At 55.7% G+C, this 23,966-nt stretch overlaps 2 protein-coding genes across 10 annotated transcripts; one reads left to right on the forward strand and one right to left on the reverse strand.

The window, feature by feature from the left end:
• Positions 1–2,396: 2,396 nt before the first annotated feature.
• Positions 2,397–7,417, forward strand: Best2 (bestrophin 2). The gene is made up of 9 exons (XM_015489101.2): positions 2,397–2,724; positions 2,864–2,958; positions 3,846–4,079; positions 4,164–4,318; positions 4,635–4,712; positions 5,470–5,622; positions 5,702–5,782; positions 5,960–6,114; positions 6,668–7,417. Exons 1-9 carry the CDS (start codon positions 2,573–2,575, stop codon positions 7,071–7,073), a joined length of 1,509 nt encoding a protein of 502 aa, XP_015344587.1. The 5' UTR covers positions 2,397–2,572; the 3' UTR covers positions 7,074–7,417.
• Positions 7,418–10,030: 2,613 nt separating this feature from the next.
• Positions 10,031–20,150, reverse strand: Hook2 (hook microtubule tethering protein 2). 9 transcript variants are annotated; one of them, XM_048795003.1, is made up of 23 exons: positions 19,995–20,150; positions 19,386–19,471; positions 19,234–19,306; positions 18,389–18,439; positions 18,169–18,301; positions 17,986–18,053; positions 17,590–17,652; positions 16,750–16,830; positions 16,509–16,669; positions 16,277–16,417; positions 15,377–15,578; positions 15,038–15,148; positions 14,842–14,929; positions 14,417–14,486; positions 13,667–13,804; positions 13,499–13,586; positions 13,390–13,395; positions 13,272–13,306; positions 12,088–12,170; positions 11,901–12,001; positions 10,691–10,801; positions 10,552–10,623; positions 10,031–10,467 (listed from the first exon to the last, which is right to left on the reverse strand). In XM_048795003.1, the coding sequence occupies exons 1-23, from the start codon at positions 20,037–20,039 to the stop codon at positions 10,318–10,320; spliced, it is 2,157 nt and encodes a 718-aa protein (XP_048650960.1). In that variant the 5' UTR covers positions 20,040–20,150; the 3' UTR covers positions 10,031–10,317. The 9 variants fall into 9 exon arrangements, with proteins under 9 accessions (XP_048650960.1, XP_048650959.1, XP_048650962.1 ...); XM_048795002.1 differs by having other exon boundaries at positions 11,901–12,004; XM_048795005.1 differs by lacking the exon at positions 19,995–20,150 and adding an exon at positions 19,807–19,969 and having other exon boundaries at positions 11,901–12,004.
• Between the last annotated feature and the right edge of the window lie 3,816 nt (positions 20,151–23,966).

The raw sequence follows: 23,966 nt of genomic DNA on the forward strand, positions 1-23,966 counted from the left end.
CCTTCACAGGCAGGGACCTGCCAAGGAGAGCTGCTTGTTATTGGTGTTACAATTACCAAGCAGGTGAAGCAGCAGCGTGCTAGGCAGTTTGCTTCCCGCCCCCAGAGGTCCTGCAGTCAGGAGTGGATGGGGACATGTGCTGGGGAAGAGGGGATGAGCAAGGAAGGTCTAGCTGCAGTTAGCGGAAGGACGTCCTGGTGACCCTGTTCCCTCCCCAGGTCTGGCAGCTGGGGTGCCGCCCCAGTCACCCCAGCTGCCCCCTGGCTCCTGTTTATAGGCTGTCCGGCAGCTGGACAGCGGAGATTCGGGTCCGAGGGTGGCCAGCCTAAGCCGGTTGGCTCCTAATTACCCTGGGCGGGGCAGACATCTGCCAGTCTGGGAACACCATGTCCTGGCTGGCTGGGCCTCCGGGTGGTGCTGCGCATAGCCATCCGAGCTCCTAGGGCACCGTGGACTTGAGGGTTTCCTGCCTCCGCCCCCTCTCAAGTGTCTGCCCCCTGCCAGGACTCTGAGCCTGTGCCCCTCCCTCACTGGTCTGCATGCAGATGTTCTCCAGGTCGGGGGATGGAGTGGGGGGTGCAGTTTGTGCCAGACTGGGAATGCCCCCTTTGTAGGTGTGTCTGTAAAGAGGGAACATCTGTCCCAAATCCTTGCCAAATATGGGGAACAAGGATCTATGTACCCAAGTTTGTGTGTTCATGCCAATGTTGAGTGTCTGAGACCCGAGTGTGTATGGGTATGTGTGCACACACCACAGCCAGGAAGCACTGGGGAGGAGCTTGCCTTAATATATTAATGTACAAATCCAGGTGAGTGGTTCCTGGGGGCTTATAATCGGTGGAACTGCTCTTCCACAATTGCTGTTGTGTGATTATATCTCTGCCACACTGGCAAATCTCAGGGACCTGAGGGACGCCCCTCTGTCCTGGGTCTATGTGCCACTGTATTGAAGGGAGGTGTCCCCACATTCAGTGTGTGATTTTTGTCCAGGGGAGATGGGGATGAAGACCTCTGCAGCCATAGCCTGTGTATGAAAAGCATCCTGGAGGGGCAGGGTCTGCCCCTGTCTGGTTCTGTGTACTTGCCTGTCTATACATTGTGCCATCATGAGGCAATGCAGCCCCCTGAATCCCTTCTCTGCCGGTCCTCTGAAGCTGTTGAGAGCACCTTGTGTGTCTGTGAGCTCAGAGCCTGGTGTGTCCAGGATCCATCTGCCTGGATAGAGCTAGGTGTGCCATGTGTGACTCTGGAAGGCTTTATGGCAGTATGTACTGCCACACTGCCCTCCAGGATATGTCTGGTGGTTGTGTGAGGCTGTTAAGGGAAGCTGAATGTGTGCTTCTATGTATATCTTTGTGGCAGTGTTATTGGAGGTATCTGATGTGAACCAGCCTCATTCAGCAGTGTGCATGTGTCTGGGATGGAGACAATTGTGGCCCCCTCCCCCAGCTCCAGCTTCCAGATGACTTGGACTTGCCTGGGAGCAGGTCCGGGAGGAGCAAGGAAGGACAGGACAGATTTCTCCCCTTGCCCTAGGAAACAAACTGGCAGACTTCTCCAAACAAAGTTCTGAGACTGTAGCTCACCCCAGGAGGATGGGTTAGGGAGGGGCTGCCCACGCCCACTCCCCAGCCCCCTCCCTCCCAGGGTCTAGCCCCACCCAACACTGAAGCCACCCGCCCATTCAGTCTCTGTCCCTGAGTGTCCCTGCACCAGTCACTCTCAGCACAGGTGAGAAGGGCCCAGGCCTGGGGGAATAAGGGGCCTTGGGGACAGGTGTGCTTTGGGCCAGGTTACCTAGGGGTGGGGAGTGGAAGGCTTGAAAAGCTGCAGGTAATAGAGGAGGAGAGATTAAGGTGGCTCCTGGAGGAAAAGGGGGAGGGGCACAGCCAGGGCCATCCAAGGGGAAATGGACATGGCGGGCAGTGTGACTGGAGAGGGGTCACTGTGAGGCTGGGGGCTGACTGACGGAATATGGGGACCTTGAAGTCTTAGGGAGGAGGATTCAGAGGGCTTCAGGGGAAGTGCAGGGGGAGAATGGGCCCGGGCAAGAGCTGGGGAGTGGAGAGAGGGAGCCAGAGTGGGGGACTAGGGAGGGAAAGGGAGTGTCCAAGCCCCAAGAATTTAGAAACAGGAGGCGCTGGGGACTCAGGGCAGAGGGAAGGCTGTAGGGGGCGTTCAGTGAAGGAGGTGGGCCTGGGTGGAGGGCGTTCAGGAGCTGTGTGGACTCAAAGGTCTAGGACCTGGGCGGGGAGGGCTGGGGGAAGTCGGCTCAAGAAGCAGGGACCAGGAGTCCAGGGAAGGGGTTGGAGAGGTAGACTGGGGCTGGGGTAAGGGAGGATGAAGCAGCGCTGGGAGCAGGGCACCCGGGAAGGGCCAGAACCCAGGGGGTGGAGGGGTCCTGGGGCAGACAGCCAGTGTGGGGTGGGGACTGTGCGGCTTTCTGAGCTGGCACCTCTCTGCCCTGGCTTGAAGCCCCCAACCTGGCTCCTTCCCAGCCCCTCTTACTCGGACCACAGGATCACATCCAGTAGAGCCCCTTCTTCTTTGACGCAAAGGGACGGGCGCCGGGATGACTGTCACCTACACAGCCCGAGTGGCGAACGCCCGCTTCGGTGGCTTCTCGCAACTGCTGCTGCTGTGGCGTGGGAGCATTTACAAACTCCTGTGGCGTGAACTGCTGTGTTTCCTCGGTCTCTACATGGCGTTGAGCGCCGCCTACCGGTGAGGTGGCGGGGACGGGGGTGCCGGCAGGTGCAGCCCACTGGCCTGGATAGGGTGTTTAGGGGAGGGAAAGAGGCGTGGCAAGAGATAAGCCCCTGGGAAGGCGACCCACCGGTGACCCGTACCCCCTACCCTGCAGCTTTGTGCTGGCGGAAGAGCAGAAGCGCTACTTTGAGAAGCTTGTCATTTACTGCGACCAGTATGCCAGCCTCATTCCAGTCTCCTTCGTGCTCGGTGCGCTCGCGCCCCTGAATGCCCCGTTCCCATGTCCCTAAAAAACCCATTCCCATTCTTACTCTTTGGAGAACCCTAGTCCTGCCCCTGAGGCTCCCCCTTCAAATCCAACCTCCATGGGTCACCACTCCTGGTTTTATACCATGAAGAATGCGGGAGTGGCCTCACAACCTGAAACCTTGGCTATCACCTGGTCATTATCCCCTGAGATGCTCCCATGGGAGCTCCGTCTTACCCATAGGCTTATTGTGGGCCACCCAAGGACTCTCACCTGTTCTGCATGAGATTGCTAGTGCTCCCCACAAACATCTTGAACCCCAGGGCCCCTAGATGACTCCATTCTTTCAAGTCAGTGGGGAGTGCATTTCTGAAAGTCTTGGCCCCCAACCCCCAGAGACCTCATGTGACCCAGCCTCCCTCTCCCTACTTGGGTGGGGTACCCATCCTGCTCAGAGTTCCCTGATGTAGACCCAGTGCCAAACTCTTTCAGTAGCTCTGGCTCAGGGGCTCCTGTGGCCATTGTGACAAGCCTGCCCAGGTGTCCAGGATGTACACTATATCTCCAAAACCCAACTTCCCCCCTCGGTGTTTCAAGTTCCCATGGCCCCACCTCAGTGGCTTCCTGTGACTAGTATAACAATAACATGGGCGCTTGGTCTCCACCCCCATACTGGGATCCCAATCCCCAATCCCAAGTAACACCCAAGTAGCCAGGGTGACCCAACTTGCTCTAACCTCTCTGACCTCAGGGCTGGATCCTCAGGTTCTCAGCCCAAATGGCCCCACATGTTCAGGGTGACCAGCGGGGCAGGTGTTCCTGATGCAAACCCTTCTCTTCCTAAACTCCTGGTGTGGTTGCTGAGCCTCCATCCCCCGCTCGCCCCCAGGTTTCTACGTGACGCTAGTGGTGCACCGCTGGTGGAACCAGTACCTTTGCATGCCGCTACCTGACGCGCTCATGTGCGTGGTGGCGGGCACAGTGCACGGGCGCGACGATCGAGGCCGCCTCTACCGTCGCACACTTATGCGCTACGCAGGTCTCTCCGCGGTGCTCATCCTGCGCTCGGTCAGCACCGCTGTCTTCAAGCGCTTCCCCACCATAGACCACGTGGTGGAAGCGGGTGAGTCTCAGGCCTTAAACTAGGCGGGCGGGGGCGGGGCCAGGACGGGGGGCGGGGCCAGTAACCCCGGACCTCGCCACCCAGGATTTATGACCCGCGAAGAGCGCAAGAAGTTTGAGAACCTGAATTCGTCCTACAACAAGTACTGGGTGCCCTGCGTGTGGTTCTCCAACTTGGCGGCACAGGCCCGGCGAGAGGGCCGCATCCGCGACAACAGCGCCCTTAAGCTGCTGCTCGAGGTGGGCCTACTAGGAAGTCATTAATATAGACCAGCAGGGAGAGTGCACCCTGTGCCGCGTCCACAGCGGCCTGTCACGCACCTCCCGCAAAGGCAGATTCCAAAGACCCTCACCTGTCAGGCCCCACCAGGTGCGCCTTATTTCCATGGGGCAAATACCAGGTGCACTCCAGTTGTACACTCACCACCAAATATTCTCCCTGGAGCTCTCAGAAACACACTCCCACTTCCTAGGAGGAGACCCCCGGCCTCCCTCTCAGGGACCCAAACTTATGAGCCCACAATTCTGACTCCTTCATGACTGTCTCCACCCCCAGGAGTTGAATGTCTTTCGGGGCAAGTGTGGGATGCTCTTTCACTACGACTGGATTAGCATACCTCTGGTCTACACCCAGGTAACCCCACTCTGCCTCCCTCCCTTTATACTTGGTGTCAGAGTCCCTGATGTGTTAGTCTTGGGGGAGAGTAAGGGCCAGCTAAAACTCCATCACAAGGGCATGTGATCTTTGATTAGTCTTTTTTTTTTTTTTTTTGCTGGGGGAGGGTTGAATACAGGGGCACTTTACCACTAAGCCACATTCCCAGCCCCCCACCTTTTTGTAGTTGTAAATGGACAGCATGACTTTATTTTATTTGCTTATTTTTGTTTGTGGTGCTAAGGATCGAAATCAGTGCCTCACAGGAGTTAGGCAAGCGCTCTGCCTCTGAGCCACAACCCTAGCCCTCCAGCTCTTTTTATTTTTTTCGGGGGGAGGGGGAGTATCAGGGATTGAACTCAGGGGCACTCAACCACTGAGCCACATCCCCAGCCCTATTTTGTATTTTATTTAGAGACGGGATCTCACTGAGTTGCTTAGCACCTCACTTTTGCTGAGGCTGCCTTTGAACTTGTGATACTCCTGTCTCAGGCTCCCAAGCTGCTGGAATTACAGGCTTGCGCCGCCGCACCCAACCTAATTTTTTTATTTTGAGACAGGGTCTCACTAACTTCCTTAGGGCCTTGCTAAGCTGCTGTAGCTGGCCTCCAACTTTCCATCCTTCTCCCTATCTCTGGAGTTGCACCATCATGACCAGTTTAGCCTGGTCTCTCAATAACCCCCGAGATGGGGAAAACACTGACCTGGGGCATTCCCCCCGCCCACGCACCCACAGGTGGTGACCATTGCAGTCTACAGCTACTTCCTGGCTTGCCTCATTGGCCGCCAGTTCCTGGACCCTGTGCAGGGCTACAAAGACCACAGCCTGGACTTGTGCTTTCCCATCTTCACCTTACTGCAGTTCTTCTTCTATGTGGGCTGGCTCAAGGTGAGTGGGGCCCTGGTGCTGGCCTGAAGGTGGGGACAAGGTCCTCAAGGTTCCACCTACCTCCTTCCTCCCCACTCAGGTAGCAGAGCAGCTCATTAACCCCTTTGGAGAAGATGACGATGACTTTGAGACCAACTTTCTGATTGACCGCAACTTCCAGGTGAGGCTCCACAGGGCCATCATCCACAACCAGCCCTCCCAGCCGCCCTGGCCCTGGCCCCTTCCCCACCAAGACTTGCTGGGGCCTCTCCCTGACCACCCCTGGTTCTCTGCTCACCATGGTCCCGCTGGTCCTGAGGGCTCCACCCCACCCCGACCTCTGTATCTGCACCCTCAGGTATCAATGCTGGCTGTAGATGAAATGTATGATGACCTGGCTGTGCTGGAGAAGGACCTGTACTGGGACGCCACAGAGGCTCGCGCCCCCTACACGGCGGCCACAGCCTTCCTGCTGCAGCAGCCCTCCTTCCAGGGCTCCACCTTTGACATCACGTGAGCCAGGACTGGACTGGGTGGACTGGACCATTAGGGACAAGACCACTGGGGGGACACTGGGTGGAGCTTATGGCTCTGTGGATGATTGAAGGGTCTATAGGGGCCAAGGACAGGGCCAAGGACTGAAGTCTGGAAATTTGGAGCTAAGATCAACTGTAATGAGGACAGAGGTTGAGTTGGGGATGGGGAGGGGTCAAGGTCTAGGACTGGGCCACTGATTGGGGCGGATCTAAGAGCTGAGGTCTGTACCAGAGGTGGTACCCAAGATAGGACAGCGCCATGGATGAGGCTTTGATATCTGTGAGCAGAGCCAGAGGATCAGGCCAGGCTCTGGAGTAAGGGGCTGAAAGTCTTTGAGGATAAGTGACACAAAGGAGTGGGTGGAGCCAGGGAATTCCTTGGGTCTCTATCTCACTCACCAATCAGATAGAGGGTGAGGGCTGAGGATCTCGCCTAGCCTGCGGGAGACCCTGGATTCTATCCCAGCACGGGGAAAAAAGGAAGAAATGGAGGGGCGAGGCTGCAGCGCCCACCCACTGTCGGTCCGCAGGTTGGCCAAGGAGGACATGCAGTTCCAGAGGCTGGACAGCGCGGACGGCCAGCTGGGGGAGGCCCAGGGAGACTTCCTGCAGCGTCTGGCGGGCGCCGGAGGAGGCTTGCTGGGCCGGCGCCTGTCCCTGCTGCGCCGCAAGAACAGCTGCGTGTCAGAAGCCTCCAGCTGTGCATGCACCGGTGTCCCCGATGGCTCAGCCACGGAGTGCAGCTGCGGGGACCCGCTGCTCGACCCCGGCTTGCGGGAACCAGAGCCCGAGCCCCCCGTGTGTCCTGAGCCACTTGCCCCCATTCCTGGACCTGCTGCAGAGCCTTTCACCACCGTGCCCATCCCTGGACCCCGGGGACCGGCCCCGCCCTGGCTGCCCAGCCCTATCGGTGAAGAGGAAGAGAATCTGGCCTGAGACCCCGGGGCTAGGACCCCTAATGACAGGGAACAAGCATGAAGCAGCAGTCCAGGGCTGCATAAGCCTGGGGGCCTATAGAAAGTAGGCCAGCCCACTTTTCACTAGGTGGCCAGGTGCTCCACATGGGGGTCTGGCACTATGCTAGTGGCCAGGGATTTTCCCAGCTTTTGAACAGAAATGCTCCCCACCCCAGCTCTACTTCCCAACCCTACTGCCCCAGTGGCCTCCATCAGTGTCCTGCCTATGCTCTTTCCTTTCCATGAAGCTGTGAGTGCCTACTTCATGGAGTTGTCCTGAAAATGAAATGATGCTTTTAAAGCATTTGGGGCATAGTAGGTGCTTAATAAACTATGGGTGTTTTTTTTTTTTTTTGTACTCAAACTGTTCATGTGACTTCTCTTACTAGACATTACACTAAGGTTTGAGCATTCTTCCAGGTTGTTTGCTTTTTGCAGTACTTCAGGGGTGCTTCACCACTGAGATATCCCAACTCTTTTTAAAAAAGAGTTTAGGGCCCAAGTTGCTGAGACTGGCATTGAACTCACAATCCTGGAAGCACAGGTGTACACAACTGCACTTGGTACCTGTTTTTCACTTATATCATTTGCCAGTCCCTCCTGAATTTAGAAGTCTAGCCAGGATCATGTCCCTGACTTTAGACTCAGAGAACCAGCTGCCTCCTTGACTTCTGCATGTGAAGATCTCACGCTTTGAAGGTAACATGATCCAAAGCTCCCCAACCTGTCCCACCTTGTTTGTGTGTGTCAACTCTGTCTTTCCAAGTGATAAGGCCAAAACCTAAAGTCATTCAGGACCCTCTGTTCTCTCATTTGCCTCTATCTACATCAACCCAGCAGCAAACTTAATCAACTGTACCTTTACTATGTCCAGAAGCCAATCATTTCTCACTCCCCCAGGGTCCCCATCCTGGCCAGAGTCCCAGGGTCATCCACATACTCACCTGGATTAGCGACCTCTGGCCTGGTTTTGCGACTCTAGACCTGCCCTCCTGGTTTGTTTCTCCCACAAGAGCCGCCAAAGGGCCACATCCTTCCTGTGCTTAGAATCCTCCATGGCTCCCAGCTCACTAGGAACAAGAGCTGATGGATCCCCTGGAGCCTGCAGGCCCCAAGCACTCTCCCTTCCCTCATCCATTCCCATCTTCCTGCTCAATCCTTCCATTCCAGCCACACCAGCCTCCTCACTGTCCCTCCAGCCTAAGCAAGGGTTCAACTCAAGACCTTTGGACATACGTTTCCGTCTCTCTGCCTGGATGAATCTCCCCCAGATACCGACATGACCCCTCCCCCTCGGGTTTCTACTTCAATTACCTTACTTCCTTAGAGAGGCCTCTGATCCTACCCTCTTATTCAAAATTGCCATCTCAGCTGGGCGTGATGGTGCACACCTGTCATCCCATTGACTCAGGAAGCCAGCGTCAGCAACTTAGCAAGGCCCTCAGCAATTTAGTGAGACCCTGTCTCAAGAATTTGAAAAAAAAAAAAAACTTAAAAAATTTATATATATACATATAGAGAGGACTGGGGATGTGTCTCATTGGTAGAGCACCCCAGGGTTCAATCTTAGTACCACCAAAAAACAACAAAAAAGACATGCCATCTCCCAAGTCCATTTCTCACACTCCTGTCATTCTTGTCCGCTTTGCTTAGGACCTCACTAAATTTTTGAGTCTGGCTTTGAACTTGTGATCTTCCTGCCTCAACCCCTAGGGTGGCTGGGATTACCAGTGTGCACCACTGTGCCCGGCCCCAACCCTTTTTATTTTTTAATTTTAGTCAGGACTTGCTAAATTGCCCAGGCAGGCTTCTAATTTGTGATATTCCTGCCATAGCCTCCAAAATAGCTGGGACTACAGGTGTCTGCCACTGTGCCTGGTTCTGTGTAGCTCTTCTTACATCCAACTTTGATCTTACCTGCTTGTTATCTATCTCCCTTCACTGGGAACGTTCCATCCAATGAGAGTGGACTTTTTTTGGGGGTTTGGGGGGGTAGTTACCGGGGGTTGAACTCAAGGGCACCTGACTACTGAGCCACATCCCCAGTCCTATTTTGTATTTTATTTAGAGATGGGGTCTCACTGAGTTGCTTAGAGCCTTCTTAAGTCTTGAGGCTGGCTTTGAACTCACAATCCTCCTGCCTTAGCCTCACGAGCAGCTGGGATTACAGGTGTGCGCTGCTGAGAGCAGGTATTTTTGTCTGAAGCTTCTTAAATCCACACACACACAGATACCCACGTAGTTCTCACTGATTGGTCATTCTCACTTCAGTAAGTGCAAGACTGTGATCCTACCAATTGGCAGACTGAGGTAGGAAGATGGCAAATGTGACACCAGCCTGGGCAACTTAGAATTCATCTCAAAATGAAAAACTAAAAGGCCTGAGTGTGGGGGCTGGGGTTGTGGCTCAGCAGTAGAGTGCTTGCCTCGCACATGCGAGACCCTAGGTTCGAGCCTCAGCTCCACATAAAGATAAATTTAAGTGAAATAAAAGTATTATGTCCAACTGTAACTAAAAAATAAATATTTAAAAAGGAAAAAAAAAAAAGGCCTGAGTATGGCCAGGCACCATAGTCCATGCCTATAATCCCAACGACTCCAGAGTTTGAGGCAGGAAATTTGAGGCCGGCCTCACCAATTTAGCGACACCCTCAGCAAATCAGCAAGACCCTGCCTGAAAAAATAAAAAGGACTAGAGATGTAGCTCAGTGGCAAAGTGTCATTGGGTTAAATTCCCAGAACCAAAAACACACACACACACACACACACAAAAAAAAAAAAGTCTGGGGATGTAGCTCAGTGGAAGAGCGCTTACCTAGCATGTACAAGGCCCTGGGTTCCATCCCCAGTACAGAAAAAAAGAAAAAAAACCCACAATGGTTCTGAGTCACTGGCCAACCTTCTGTCCCTTGCAATGATGCCCAGAGGCCAGCCACAGCAGATTTAATGTGTTTATTCTTCTTCTTCTATAAAATCAGGCTCTCCTCAGGCAGCACATTAACTCCAGAGAGAGAATCAAGGCTAAGAATCACATTGATGAAAAGAACAGGCCTGTACCTGCCACCTGACCTCACCCTCCCCCAATGTGGGGAGCAAAGGGCAGTGGTCATGGCCCTGAGGCTCCTAAGCAGCTGGCTGAGGCCTGCTGCCTGGTGCCAAGTGAGCTGGAGGCATCCACGGTGGGCGAAGCCCCAGGCAGGCGGGTGGGTGGGTGCTGAGGTCTGTCAGTGCTTGTCAGTAGGGCGCAGGTTCAGAGATGCCAGGCGTCCCAGGGGTCCACGGCGACCATTGGTGGCCAGCCGCTGCTGTGCCAGGAATGACTGGGCATGGGCAGGCGCCCGCTCCTCCCCAGCTCGCTGCTGCAAGGCCATGCCCTAGAGGAAGGAGGGGTGGCGAGCTGGGCTCAGGTAAACTCCAAGGGGCCCCCAGTTCTCTAGCCGCGGAGTCGGTACACTCACCATGTTATACCAGGCGCTGATGAGCAGCTTCTCTTCCTGTTCCCGCTGACTTCGATTCTTCTCGAAATCCATCTGCAAGGAGGCAAGAGTTAGGGGTCTGGGTGTGCCAGGGGCTGCACCAAGGGACAAGGACACCAACCTCCAGGTGCCGGATGCGGACATCCCGCTCCCGGAGCTGTGTCCTCAGGGTGTGGAGTTCTGAGGTTCCTTCCCCAGGTGGCCGCTGCTTGGGTTCCAGGGTCTGTATGACCTAGAAGTTGGGGGAATCAGTCAGGTGACCTTGGCTTCACAGGCTCCTCTGCCACATTGGGGTACATTAAATGTGACAGCCCGCAGCAGCGGGAAAGCATGCTGTGACATGGTGGGCTATGACCAGGGCAGAAGGCCGGGCAAAGACCCGGAGGCTGGCAGAGGGTGAGTCTGTAGGAGGCACAGGCAATGGGAGGCCAGGCCTGAGGACGGAGGGGCTCCTGGCGACCTCACCGTGCGGGCCTTGTCCACGTAGCGGCGGTACCGCTCCTCCATGGCCCGCAAGTCCGCGTCCTTCTTCTGCAGGCTGTCCTGCAGCTCTTCAATGCGACGGGCTGCTGGGAGGACAGGCAGCCCCTCAGCTCCACGCTGGGCTCCAGGCGCCCCCGGCGCCCCCGGCCCCGCGGCGGAGCCCCCTTACTGCTGACGGGGCTCACCTCTGAGTTACCTGCTTTTCCTTTCTTATTATTGCAGCTGTACATGGACACAATACCTTCATTTATTTATTTACTTATATGTGTGCTGAGGCTCGAACCCAGCGCCTCGCACACGCCAGGCAAGCGCTCCAGCTGTGAGCTGTGCCGGCGGCTCTTCTCATCAGCCAAAGGGACAGGCTGCTAAGACCTCCCTGCCTGCTCCCCACCACGTTTAGGAACTGCAAGCCCTGGCCCCTCCATCTCCTCAGCCATCAGGGCTGTGACCCTCCACATCCTTAGTGGTGGCCTCTCTGTCCACCTCTCCTCATCCTACAGTCCCCAAGCTGCTCTGGCCACCATCATCCTTTTCCAACCTCTTCTTGTCTCAACCCTTCAGTTCCATTTTTCAGCCAGCAGCCAGGGACCTTTCTAAAAGAGATTCTGTGCCAGCAGGTGGGTGGGGGCACAGAGATTATGGACTACAAGAAACACTTGTTTCTGGGCTGCTGCTAATTTGCTGTCCTTCTAATATGATTCTTCCCAACAGGGTGATGCAATAAACTAATTTTTTTAAATTGGGGGAAAAGGGCTGGGGTCGTGGCTCAGTGGCAGAGGGTGAGTCTGTAGGAGGCACAGGCAATGGGAGGCCAGGCCTGAGGACGGAGGGGCTCCTGGCGACCTCACCGTGCGGGCCTTGTCCACGTAGCGGCGGTACCGCTCCTCCATGGCCCGCAAGTCCGCGTCCTTCTTCTGCAGGCTGTCCTGCAGCTCTTCAATGCGACGGGCTGCTGGGAGGACAGGCAGCCCCTCAGCTCCACGCTGGGCTCCAGGCGCCCCCGGCGCCCCCGGCCCCGCGGCGGAGCCCCCTTACTGCTGTTGTCGGTGGGTGTCTCCAGCTCCTCGAGGTACTCTCTCTTCCGCTGCAGCTCCAGATCCGCCTCGCGCAGCTTCTGCCTGCGGGAGGGAGGGAGGGAGGGACGGGGCTCACCTCTGAGTTACCTGCTTTTCCTTTCTTATTATTGCAGCTGTACATGGACACAATACCTTCATTTATTTATTTACTTATATGTGTGCTGAGGCTCGAACCCAGCGCCTCGCACACGCCAGGCAAGCGCTCCAGCTGTGAGCTGTGCCGGCGGCTCTTCTCATCAGCCAAAGGGACAGGCTGCTAAGACCTCCCTGCCTGCTCCCCACCACGTTTAGGAACTGCAAGCCCTGGCCCCTCCATCTCCTCAGCCATCAGGGCTGTGACCCTCCACATCCTTAGTGGTGGCCTCTCTGTCCACCTCTCCTCATCCTACAGTCCCCAAGCTGCTCTGGCCACCATCATCCTTTTCCAACCTCTTCTTGTCTCAACCCTTCAGTTCCATTTTTCAGCCAGCAGCCAGGGACCTTTCTAAAAGAGATTCTGTGCCAGCAGGTGGGTGGGGGCACAGAGATTATGGACTACAAGAAACACTTGTTTCTGGGCTGCTGCTAATTTGCTGTCCTTCTAATATGATTCTTCCCAACAGGGTGATGCAATAAACTAATTTTTTTAAATTGGGGGAAAAGGGCTGGGGTCGTGGCTCAGTGGCAGAGGGCTTGCCTCGAATGTGTGAGGCACTTGGTTTGATTCTCAGCACCACATATAAATGAGTAAAACAAAGGCCCATCAACAACTAAAAAAATAAAAAATTTAAAAAACAAAAAAAAGGGGGGGAACCCACACTTTTTTCTAGGGGATGGGACATGGCTCAGCCATAGAACATTAGCACTCAAGAGACCCTGAGTTCAATCCCCAGAAGCATTTCCTCACCCCACCAAATTTGCTTCTTTTATTTAAAAAAAAAAAAAAAGCAATTATCACTTATCACATGACCTGGCTGAAAACCCCTTTGCGGCTGCCCACTATGTCCCCAAAACAGTCCATGCTCCTCTGCTGGGTATATAAGAGCATAGTTGACCAGATCCGCATGGATCTGGTCAGCGAACGCTCCCCTCACAAGCAACTCCCCATCTGACGCAGCATGCACCCCCCCAACTTTAGCCCGTGCCTTTCCAGCCACCACTCACAGGTGTTCCTCCAGCTTTCTCTTCAGCAGGGTGGGCTGGGGGAGAGAAGCAGCAAGAGGTGAGTCCTGAGGTCCCAGAGGGGTGAACCCTTTCCTGAGTTGAGGGAGGGGGTACTCACAATAGCCTACACCAGGCATCGGACAGCAGGAGAGAGAGAGAGAGAGAGAGAGAGGAGGATTACTGGGAGGCATGAGGAAGGACGAGGCAGGGAGGAAGTGGGCACTCACGTCCTCGGTCTTGCCCCCCTGCTCCTGGAGGGCCTTCTGCAGGTCCTCCACCTGGGCCCGCAGCTCCGACAGCTGCTGCTGGTTCAGCCTGCAGGGTGGGGGGCCGCTCAGTGCCGTGCGAGCTCAGTCCTGCTCTGAGCGCGAGGCCCTCCTCCCCCTGGCCCTCACCTGTGCTGTGTCTCCAGCCCATGGCGTGCGCGGTTGGCCTCCTCCAGGTGGCGCTGCAGCTCCTCCTGCCGCTCCCGGTCGGCCGCCTCCTGCTGACACAGCCTCTTGTTCTCCAGCTGAAGCCTCAAGAGTGTCTCCCTGCAGACCCAGGAGGAGTGAACAGGGTTGGGGACCAGTCTTCCCGCAGGCCTGCTCAGGCTGCGAGTCAGCCCAGGAGGGGAACTGGCGGGTGGAGGCAGGAGCAGGATGGAGCCTTGAATTAAAAGCATTGAAGATCCTGCAAGGCGTTGGGGACTGAGCGTGGGTGAGCAGAGTGCTAAGTGAGACCTAAGTGCTGCACAGCTGTAAACTCGTCCAGAGGGTGAACCAGGCAGGGGTGGGGGTACAGGAGAGGGTTAGATCTGGCTGCAGGAACGGGAAGAGCTGCTGTGAAAGAGTTAATCCAATCAAGGCACAGGGGCTGAACCTAGCAGAGGATCCAATGAAGACTGGGCCCTGGGGACACAGATCAAAGTCAGCAAGGCTAGGATGTGGGATTTTGTATGTGGAATAGAAGTTTGGGACCTAATTTGTGTGCTGAGGATAGATCTTGAAGAAGGCCAGAGTCCTGGACCAGGTAAGAGCCGAATCTGGAGGCCGACTAGGACCTGGAAACCCACACCAAGCAACCAAGGCTAGTGCAGGGGGAGGGGCTGAGGGCAAACCCTGGCCCAAGGGATGGGAACCAGAGTTCTGAGTGACCAAGGATACCTGAGCTCTGCAGGCAGGATCTCCGCAGCTAAGTTTTCCAGGCCCAGTGGGGTGGGATCCAATGAGGGGTCTGGAGAATGGGAGAAAAGTGTTCAGGTCTCTGTTCACCCGCAGTCCCTGGCTCTAAGGGCCTCTTTTCAAGTATCATCTTTTTTTTTTGGGGGGGGGTGTACCAGGGATTGAACTCAGGGGCATTTGACTACTGAGCCACATCCCCAGCCCTATTTTGCATTTTATTTAGAGACAGGGCCTCACTGAGTTGCTTAGCGCCCCACTTTTGCTGCGGCTGGCTTTGAACTTGCAATCCTCCAGTCTCAGCTGCTCTAATGGTGTGGGCCACCGAGGCGGGCTTCAAGGATCATCTTTGGCGGCTCAGTTCACCCCAGGACACCCCTCCCCGGAAACCCCATGGGTCTTCAGCTCACCAGCTTGAGTCAAACCCCGAGGCTGCAGCTGGGCACAGCGCAGCTCCTCGTTGGCCTCCCGCAGGGAGTCCCTCTCTGCCAACAGCCGCTGCAGGGACAGGATGCAAGACGCCACATGAGGCAGGCTTAATCTCCTAGAAAGTGGGCTATTTGGGGATTTGCAGGGAGGAACTTGGACCCGGGACCTCAGCCTCACCTCCTTCTCCTTTGTCACCGACTCATACTTTTCCTCCAGGTTTCGGCACTCAAATAGCCATTTCTCAGCCTTCATGGCCTCCTCCTGCCGCTGGCTCTGAAGTTCCTGCACCTGGACAGAAAGGAGAGTTGCCTGCTGCGGTGAAAGGAGGGCAGCGACTGAATGCCGGGTGAAGGGGCGGGGCCAGAGGGACCCAGCCAAGAACCTGGAGGGGTTGGAGCTTAAGCTTATAAACCCAGACAGGGGATCTGGTCCACATATAAGACTGTGCGCATGGGGGGCCTTGGAGACGCGCTGAGGGTCCACAAGCTCTGCACGCCCAGCTCCCCCAGCTCTCACCTGCCGCCGCTGCGCCTCGAGCTGTGCGCGCAGGGAGCCAGCCCGGCGCAGCTCCTCTTCCAGCTGCCTCGTGCGCTCCGCGTGGCCCGCGTTGCACTCCTCCAGCTGCCGCACCTGCCTCCGCAGCTCCCTCAGCTCACCCAGGCGCCGCCGACAGCTGTTCAGCGTGGCCTCCAGCTGCCCTGCGCGCTCCGAGGACTGACTGTGGGGAGGAGACAGGGAGAGGAGCAGTCGGGGATCAGCAGGAATGCGGGGCCCTCAGGGCGGGGGTGTCAGCCTGCAGAACATGGGTCCCAGGTGAAGGGGTCATGGAAGTGGGTATCAGGGATCTGCCAGGGTAATGATTAGCCAGGGTCATAATCAGGGGATCCTCAGGGGTGATCCTGTGGAGGCACAGAAGGGTGGTGGGGTGACAGGAAGTGATAGGGACCTAGAAGGGAATGAGGACACCCCAAGGACAACCTGGGGGTCATGGAGAGCTCTGGGGCAAGAGTACTGTGGGGTTCTCAGGAGTGCAGTAGCGGTCTACAGGGTACTTCAGCATTGCAGGAGTGCCAGAGAGAGCCCTTTCGGGTTATGGAAAGCACAGTAGGACAACAAGGGCTGCAGTGGTAGAGTCCTGGGGCGCCCGAGGGGGTCTAGAAACACCCCGTTGTGGGGGTGTTTGTTGACAATGCCATAGGAGCTGGGAAGCATGAGGGACAAACAGACACTGGGGATCCAGGAGGTCCACTGAGGTCGTGGCGATGTGGTGGGGGGTTCAGGACAGTGGGCCTGGGGAATTCAGGGTGGGAGAGTGGAGTCTGGGGTGCTTTCTGGGGGTACAGTGGGCATTTGGGGGTTACAAAAGTGGCAACGCTGGAGGTGTGTGGTAAGCAGCCCTGGGGACCCACCACTCACCGCAGCTCATCCATCTCGTCCTTCAGGGCCTGTGCCTCTTGGGCCAGGCTGGTCAGGGCCTGGTTGCGCTGCTGGAGCTCAGTAACCTCCCGCTGCAGCTCTGCACAGCGCAGGCGCTCATCCTCCCTGCTGCTCTCCAGCCTGGGGGTGGCAGCGGAAGAGAAGGGGCATGTGAGGGCCGTCCTGGTACTCCACTCCGGGGCCCACCTGGCCCTGACCCCCACTGCTGTACCTGAAGTTCTCTTCCTGCAGCTGTTCCAGCTGGGACTGCAACAGCAGCAGCTTCTTAGCAGTAACACCCGGAGTGACCTCGGCTTGTGACCGGCCCACCCGCTCCCGCAGGGTGGCATTCTCCTGCACCAAGCTCTGCTTCACCTCTGACAGGAGCACCAACTGCAGGCAAGCCAGGGTAAGCTGGAGCTTAGGGGCCACACAGGCGACCCTGCCCCCTGGGCCCCCCCAGCTCAGCCCACCTGTCGCTCCAGGTCCAGACAGTGCTGCCGGAGCTCATCCCCCTCCTCGGCGTCCTCACTCAGGAAATAGTACCTGCGGGACTGATATCAGCAAAGATTGGGGGTGAAGAACTTGGGGTCCCAGGAGAAGGGGGATAAGGCTGGGACTGGTAGAGGCAGAGAGAAGGGGGCCAAGGTGTTGGGAGCTGCCACATAGGAACTGAGTGCCCCTTAGCCTTGAGTGATGAGAATGTGGAGCTGTGGCCAGCCAGCCATGGGCTGCATGTGTGAACTGTGGGCATTGAGCACACAGGGTGGACTGAACAGACGCTGCCCCTCTGTTTGGGCGGGTTTTCTCCCTTGCTCTGCCATGATCCCACACAGCTCATGAGATGGGTGTGGCCTTCCTAGATGTCATAGTCAACCTGCTGACAGCAGACATCACAAAGCTAGACTCAACCTCCTGAAACCTGACCCCTTGCCTCATTTGAATGGCTCCTCCCCAATAAAAGGGTTCAGCACGTGCTCCTGCTCTCCTTCTGTGGACCCCTAAGGTTGGAGGAGCCGAGCCGTCAAAGGACCCAAAGAAAAAGGTATTTCTCTGTCTCTGTGTGGTTATTTCATGCAGCCCAGTTCACCTGGGATGACCCTGAGTGTTTTAGTTATGAGATATAAGAGTTCTAGTGGACCAGGGGACTAGGAGAAAGTTGATTTTGGAGCCCTGGGGACCTGCCAAAGGAAAAGCCTAAACTCCCAATGAATGGGGGTGGTTTATACACTTAGGGACAAGCCCCTCCACCTTAGGCAGCCCTGAGAACCAGTAAAGGGGTTTGGATCTTTATCAAGGTTTCCCACCCTCACCTGTGTATCAAAGTTGCCATATGTCTCCTGTGACAGGGACTCTTGGGTGTCTTTGGTCATAAGCTGGAGATGGGGGAAAGCACTGTGAGGAGCGAAGCTCTCTGAAGACGGCCTTAGACCATCTCCATTCTCCTGTCCCCACGACCAGTTCTGCCCAGTCACTCCAGCCAGAGACTGCCCTCCTGCCTCTGGCACTGAGGGAAGCGAGCTCTACTGAGCCTGCGAGATTGTGATTTAGAGCTGGTAGGTGCTGGCAGAAACATAAGACAGAGATGTCTGGCCAGCTGACTTCCAGGCAGAGCCTTACCAGGGCAGTGCCTGTGTCCAGTTGCCTCTGCCCTGGAAACGCTCCCTCCCCTAACACTCCTCAGTCATCACATGGGCCACCCCACCCACCTCCTGGATGGCCTCCATCACTATGTGTTGAACCGATTCCTCCAGCGTCATGATTCTCTGGATGTGCTCTGGGAATCAAGGTGGGGGTGACTGAGACCCAGGGGTGAGGTGAGGAGGAAAGAGCATTTCCTCAGAACCATACCCCCAGGGATCCCCTAGCTCCCCCTCTAACCCTCCCCATACCCTGCTTTTTCTCGCAGCTGATAGCACAGCCCAGCACCAACTGAAGCAATTTCCCGAGCTCCGTGGGGTCAGAGAACTCGCCAATGAGGCTCACATCTGGGAGGTGCTGTTTTGACACAGGGTGTCCCAGAACCTGAGTGCAAGAGGGAAGGAGGAGTATCGGGGACTCACAGACCCTCCCCCTTCTCCAAACCTCCTAAATCCCTTTATAGTTACTCACATCCTGGGAGTATTCCACCAGGCTCTGTAAGATCTTCTGCAGATTGCTGACCTGGGGAGGGCCAAGAAGCTATGTTCAGGGGCTCAACAGCCCCCCCCACCCTGAATCTGTCCCCATTTTCTTTTCTCCACTTCACTACTCATTCCCTGCTCATCTCATCCTGTTTGGGCCCATTTACAAATATCCTCTTCCTTAGAGGTGACCGTCTGGTTATCTGCCCATTGTGTCCACCTGCCCATCTTTGTTCATGTGTTTCCAAAATCCAATCACTTCTCACCACCTTTCACTGTCATCTCTCACCTGGATGACTGCACCAGTCACCTCTCATCTTCCGTTTGGGAATGGAAGCCTTTCTCATGCTAGGTGATGCATCCAGGGGAAGTTTTTGTTTTTGTACGGGAAGCAGCCAGGGGCACTCTACCACTGAGCTCCATCCCCACATCTTCAGAGTTTTGCAAAGCTGATGAGGCTGGCCTTGAATGTGCCATCCTTGTGCCTCAGCCTGGGGTTGCAGGCACAGGTAACAGTAGTGCAAAGCTCCTGAGTGCCTCCAGAGCTCTACTTTTATTGTCTTCATGAATCTAATGCTCTTGGAAGTAAATTTTTATGTTGGTGTATGTGTTGTCTGTCCACATCACTAGACTCAGGGCTGTGCTTTCATCTGTTATTCTTTGCTGAATGCCCAACACATGGGTACTCAAGAGCAAACAGTTGGCTGATCACCAGACATCTGTCCCTCTTTCTGGACAGGGCTTTCCGTCCACCACCCAGGATGTGTGTTTGACTAGAATTTCCCTGACCATCTCTTCACCATTCTGTCCCCTAGTCATGAGTCCACCTGTCACCTTCAGCCTCCAGTTGGGACCTGGGTCCTCTGAGATGTCCTGGAGCCATGTTTCGTTGAACCAGGAGGGGTCTCTGGGGGGAGGGGAGGGGAGAAGGTGGAATGAGCTGGCTGGGGAACCCTTTTGGGATCCTCCCCCTCAGCCCCACTCACATCTGGTTCAGCACGTGGGCTACAGCAAGGCCGCTGCTCAGGTCCTCGGGGCTGGCACAGGGGGGTGGAACTTGGAACGTCTGCAACTGAGGCGGAAATGAAAGGGCAACGCGGGGATTCAAGGCCTGAGACCACCGAGCCACTCCTCTTTAGCAGACTGTTTCTGGCCAAGAGACATCTCACAAGATTGAGCAGGCACTGGCCTGTTGCTACACCAAGCTAGCTCTGCAGGGGAGTGGCTTCTGCACACCTGAGACCGAAGGGGGCGTGGCCTCACTTTACCTCTGCCTAACAAAGTCCAAGCGACCAGGTCAGGGCGGTACTACGAGTCACCTGGTTCTCACAGGCACCACATGATCAGGCCAGCCCACCTGTACCCCCTCACCCCACGTGAACCAGGCACAGAGGGGCGGGGCCTCACCTGTTCTTTCCACGCAGGCCTGCCACGTGACAGGGACGGGTGCTCAGACTAGAGTCCAACGGCCTGCTAGGCCGGCGACCCCTTCCTCCTTCCAGCCCCAGGACCGAGGGGCGGACCGAGGCAGGGCCAGGGATCCCGGGCTAGGGGAGCGGGCGCACACCTGTCCCCAGCCCCGCCCCTCGACCTACCCAGGTGAGCAGAGACCCGCATAGCTTGGCCTTGTCCACGCTCATGGCTCCGGATCGAAATCCACCCTGGCCACCGAGCCCCGGCGCCACAGCTGCCTCCGGGTCCGCCACCAGCGAGCGCCCGCAGCCCTGACCTCCCGCTCTGCCTAGAGCGCCGCCCCGCCCCGCCCCCTTGGCACAGGCCCCGCCCCGAGCACATGATCTCTTCCAGACGCCAGCTCTTGCCTCCGTCTCCGCCATATTGGATCCGGGCAGCTTTCTGATGCCTATTCTACCGCTAGAGGTCAGTGTGGCCCAGGAGTGAGCATTGAGTGGATAGCCACCTCCCCTACTCCCCCACTTTTGGGATTGTAAAGGGCCTCTCCATCCTTCTGAGATGGAGCTGCCCCATCCTGTTATACAAATGTATTTCCTTCTTTTCTTGCAGCTGACAGAATTTTTTTTTTTGGCACCAGGCATTGAACCCAGCGGTGCTTAGCCATCCCCAGCCCTTTCTTTTTTTTTTTTCCATTTTTACCCCATATAGCCAGCCCTTATTTTGAGACAAGGTCTTCCTAAATTGCTTAAGGCTTTGCTAAATTGCTGAGGCTGGCTTTGAATTTGCCATCCTCCTGGCTCAGCCTCCTGAGCCACTGGGATTACAGGCATGCGCCACTGTGCCCAGCTGAAAGAAATTCTTCCATCTTATGATCAGAGGCTTTATCTGTGTGGGCAGGCGCGAGTCATAATACATCCAATGAACTTGGAGTCGGGGTCTTCCTAGTGGACGTCACTCAGAAGCCCTGCCCCAAGGGTGGAAAGGGAGATAAGGGAGTGGTCCTATAAGTCGAGAGTAGGAAGGGTCTGTCAGACACAGGTCCTGGGTAGTGCACAGTCACATTTACCCAGCCTGAATCAATCCTATACTGAGATTCCCTTGAGTCTTACAAGCCCTTAGATAACCCCCTGCTTCAGATCCTAGGACCAGGCTGAAGTTGCCTGTCCCCTTCCGCCCATCAGGGGGCGCGCAGATCACAAGAACGCTGCCTACTGGGGCGGGGGTGCGCCCACTCGGAGACCCAGCTGGGGCGACCGAGAGAGCTCAGAGGCATAACAATTATAGTTAACAATAAACTCGCAAATCGCCACTTATGGAGTGCTTACTGTATATAGTATCTGCGCTGATTTAAATCCACTACCCTACGTGTCAAGAGTTGTTTTAATTCCCGGTTTTGCAGACGAGGAAATAGTGGCTCTAGGTGGACCCAGCCTTGAAGGAAGAGGGTAAAACACGAGCCGGCGCCCTTTGACCCCGGGGGCCACTCCCTTGCAGGCGGGTGGGGTAATGTGCAGTAATTAGAGGTTATTAGCTGTACCCAGAGGGAGGGGCGGGCTCTGCATTGGGGGCGGGTCCAGATCGAAGGGGAGGGGCGCTGTTCCCATCCACGCAGAGAGTCTGGAACCAGTGACCTTGTCCTAGAGCGGGTGGGCAGGGTGACTACAGTCCCTATAGCCCTAAACACCCGGTTGCAGCCCACTCAGATGCGCAGCCGCACGCACGCCAGAGTCTTGGAGGCTGCTCCACACCCCCACAACCCCCTCCTTGTTTTCCCGACTCCAGCCTCTGGAAGCCAGGTGGAGGAGGGTAGAGGGGAAGGGGTCTAGGGCTGGCGCTTCCATAAGACTGCCTTAGGCGGGCGGGCGTGAGAATAGCTGCTGCTGGTTCCCCGTCCTGCACCTAACAGAGGAAAGGGTGCTGCCCAAAGGGGGAAACAAATCACCCTGCCCCCAGGTAGCAATGGGAGGTGAGTCAGGAATCAGGGCTGTTAAAAGAATGGAGGGCTGGACCTGCCAGACCTCTAAACATTTGGGGTGGGGGGTGGGTCACGGGATTTTGATGTTTAGGGAAAATATGGGAATCCAAATATTTAGGGGAATTGGCTTAAATTATTCTAATGTTAGTTTGGATGTTATGGGCATCCCAAATGTCTAGGGAGCCAAGATTAAAGGAAAGGTCCCTGCTGTCCATTTGGGGAAGGAGTCACAACCTTCTATTTGGGTCAGCAGGGAGTCCCACATTTGGGGGGAAAGAAGGGAGTGCACATGTTAGTGGGAAAACCAGCAATCCTTGTTTTGCAACAAAGGGGGCCCCGTGCTGGGAAGGGATCTGGGTATCTTCTACAAAAGGCACAAACCCTTCATTTCAGACAGGTACCCCATACTAGGAGGAGGGATGCAAACCTGTTTTAGGTATAGGGAGGCTCCAAAGTTTGGAGGAGTGGTCTGGAGGCCTTTATTTGGAGGGACTGAGCCCCAGTATGGAGGTCTGGGTCAGCAGCCCCCAGCTGGATTGGGGACCCCACCCTCTCCTGCCTGTTTCCAGGAACAGCTGGGCCCAGCCTGGGTTGTACTGCTGGGAAGCCAGTGACTCAGCCCCTCCCTGCGGCCACAGCTGGACCCTGGCCCGCCCCCTCCAGCCTGCACATCTGGGCAGGGACCCAGTCATCAGGCTGGTCTGAGGACCCTGAGTTCCACAACTGGAGGACAGGACCCCACGACTCCTCCCCAGTGACTGACCAGAGCCACTGGATGGACCCCATGCGCCATTACCCTGAGGGACTCTGGCAGGCCCCCTACACCCCAGATACTGACATCCTGCCAGCAACTCCTATCCCGCCCCTCCCCCATCTCGGTGCTGAATCCATGGGACGTGCGTTGTTTTGGTAGATGTGAGGTGGTGGATCTGTGATTGAGTGTGTATCGGCATCTGCGTCCACTTATGTTTTGAGGCCCTGGAGTTTGGGCAGCTGGGTATCTATGTGTGATCTGATGGTGGGGGAGGCTGTCAGGGATTGGGGGAGTGGCTAACATCTTTGTGTATAACATCCAGGTTTGGGGTGATGCACCAAGTGTTTCTGTGTATGGCCTGTGTCTGAGTGGCTGTCTTATTCTGTCTTCATCTGTTATGTATTCGTACTTACTACTTGCTTCTCTAGGGTGTCATTTTTCAGTATCCATCCATCCATCCATTCTTTCTTTCTTTCTTGGTACTGGGGATTGAATTCAGGAGGATTCTGCTTCTGAGCTTCATCCCCAATCCTTTTTTTTTTTTAACTCAGGGGCACTTTACCACTAAGCTGAGCTATGTCCCTAATAGCTTTATTTTTTTGAAACAGGGTCTTGCTAAATTGTCCAAGCTGGGGGCTGGGGTTGTGGTTCAGTGGAAGAGAGCACATGTGAGGCACTGGGTTCGATTCTCAGCACCACGTAAAAATAAATAAATAAAATAAATGTAAATTGTCCAGGCTGGCTTTGAATTTTAATCCTCCTGCCTCAGCCTCCTGAGTAGCAGGGATTACAGGAGTGTCACCACAGCCAGTTCCTTGTCATTCTTTGTGTGAGAAGTGTGTAACAATCAGTGCCTCAATATGGCCTTAGGTTGTGTGCCTGTGACCATGTCCTACTTTGTGTTTGTCTTAATCATGTGTCTTCTGTGATAGTGTAACCTGGTCATGTGTCCTGGTTTGTCCACACCACTTGGACAATCTGAGTATGTGTGTGGCCTTGTGGCTTTATCTCTGCCACTGTAACCTACTTTGTGCATCTTGTGACAATGGCATGACCGTCCTATGTTTGTCTCTACCATGTGTCTCTGCTGCCACAGTCTTCATACAAGAGGGGTAGGTGTATGACAATCTAAGCCCCGGATGTCCAAGACAGTATCGGTGTTCTACTTTGCTTCAATGGTGCAGCATTATCAGTGTCTGCAAATGTAAATACCTGTGTCCCTATCACAAGCCATTTGTGACCCATGTGCCTGTGTGACTCTGCCTCTCCTCTCCGTGTGGGTCTGTGACTGTGTTGTGACCCTGTCCCTGTTTGCCGCAAGGCTGGCGTAACTTAGGGATTTGGCCAGCGTGTGGCAGGTGTATCCTGTGTCTGTGTGACACTGCGGGTCAGAGTTGTTTGTGACCTTGTGTGTGTGGCGGGGGG

This window comes from Marmota marmota, unplaced genomic scaffold (assembly GCF_001458135.2).
Source record: "Marmota marmota marmota unplaced genomic scaffold, marMar, whole genome shotgun sequence".
Taxonomy (NCBI): domain Eukaryota; kingdom Metazoa; phylum Chordata; class Mammalia; order Rodentia; family Sciuridae; genus Marmota; species Marmota marmota.

What these genes read in the sequence shown, in the direction of transcription:
- Hook2 (XM_048795001.1), bottom strand. Translation starts at nt 20,039, where the DNA reads ATGAGCGTGGACAAGGCCAAGCTATGCGGGTCTCTGCTCACCTGG. An exon ending in GCGGGTCTCTGCTCACCTGG is followed by an intron (nt 19,472 to 19,994) that starts GTAGGTCGAGGG and finishes TTTCCGCCTCAG; the next exon opens with TTGCAGACGTTCCAAGTTCC. An exon ending in GTCCCAACTGGAGGCTGAAG is followed by an intron (nt 18,440 to 19,233) that starts GTGACAGGTGGA and finishes GGCCCTCCCCAG; the next exon opens with GTCAGCAATCTGCAGAAGAT.
- Best2 (XM_015489101.2), top strand. Translation starts at nt 2,573, where the DNA reads ATGACTGTCACCTACACAGCCCGAGTGGCGAACGCCCGCTTCGGTGGC. An exon ending in CCCTTAAGCTGCTGCTCGAG is followed by an intron (nt 4,319 to 4,634) that starts GTGGGCCTACTA and finishes CTCCACCCCCAG; the next exon opens with GAGTTGAATGTCTTTCGGGG. An exon ending in TACCTCTGGTCTACACCCAG is followed by an intron (nt 4,713 to 5,469) that starts GTAACCCCACTC and finishes ACGCACCCACAG; the next exon opens with GTGGTGACCATTGCAGTCTA.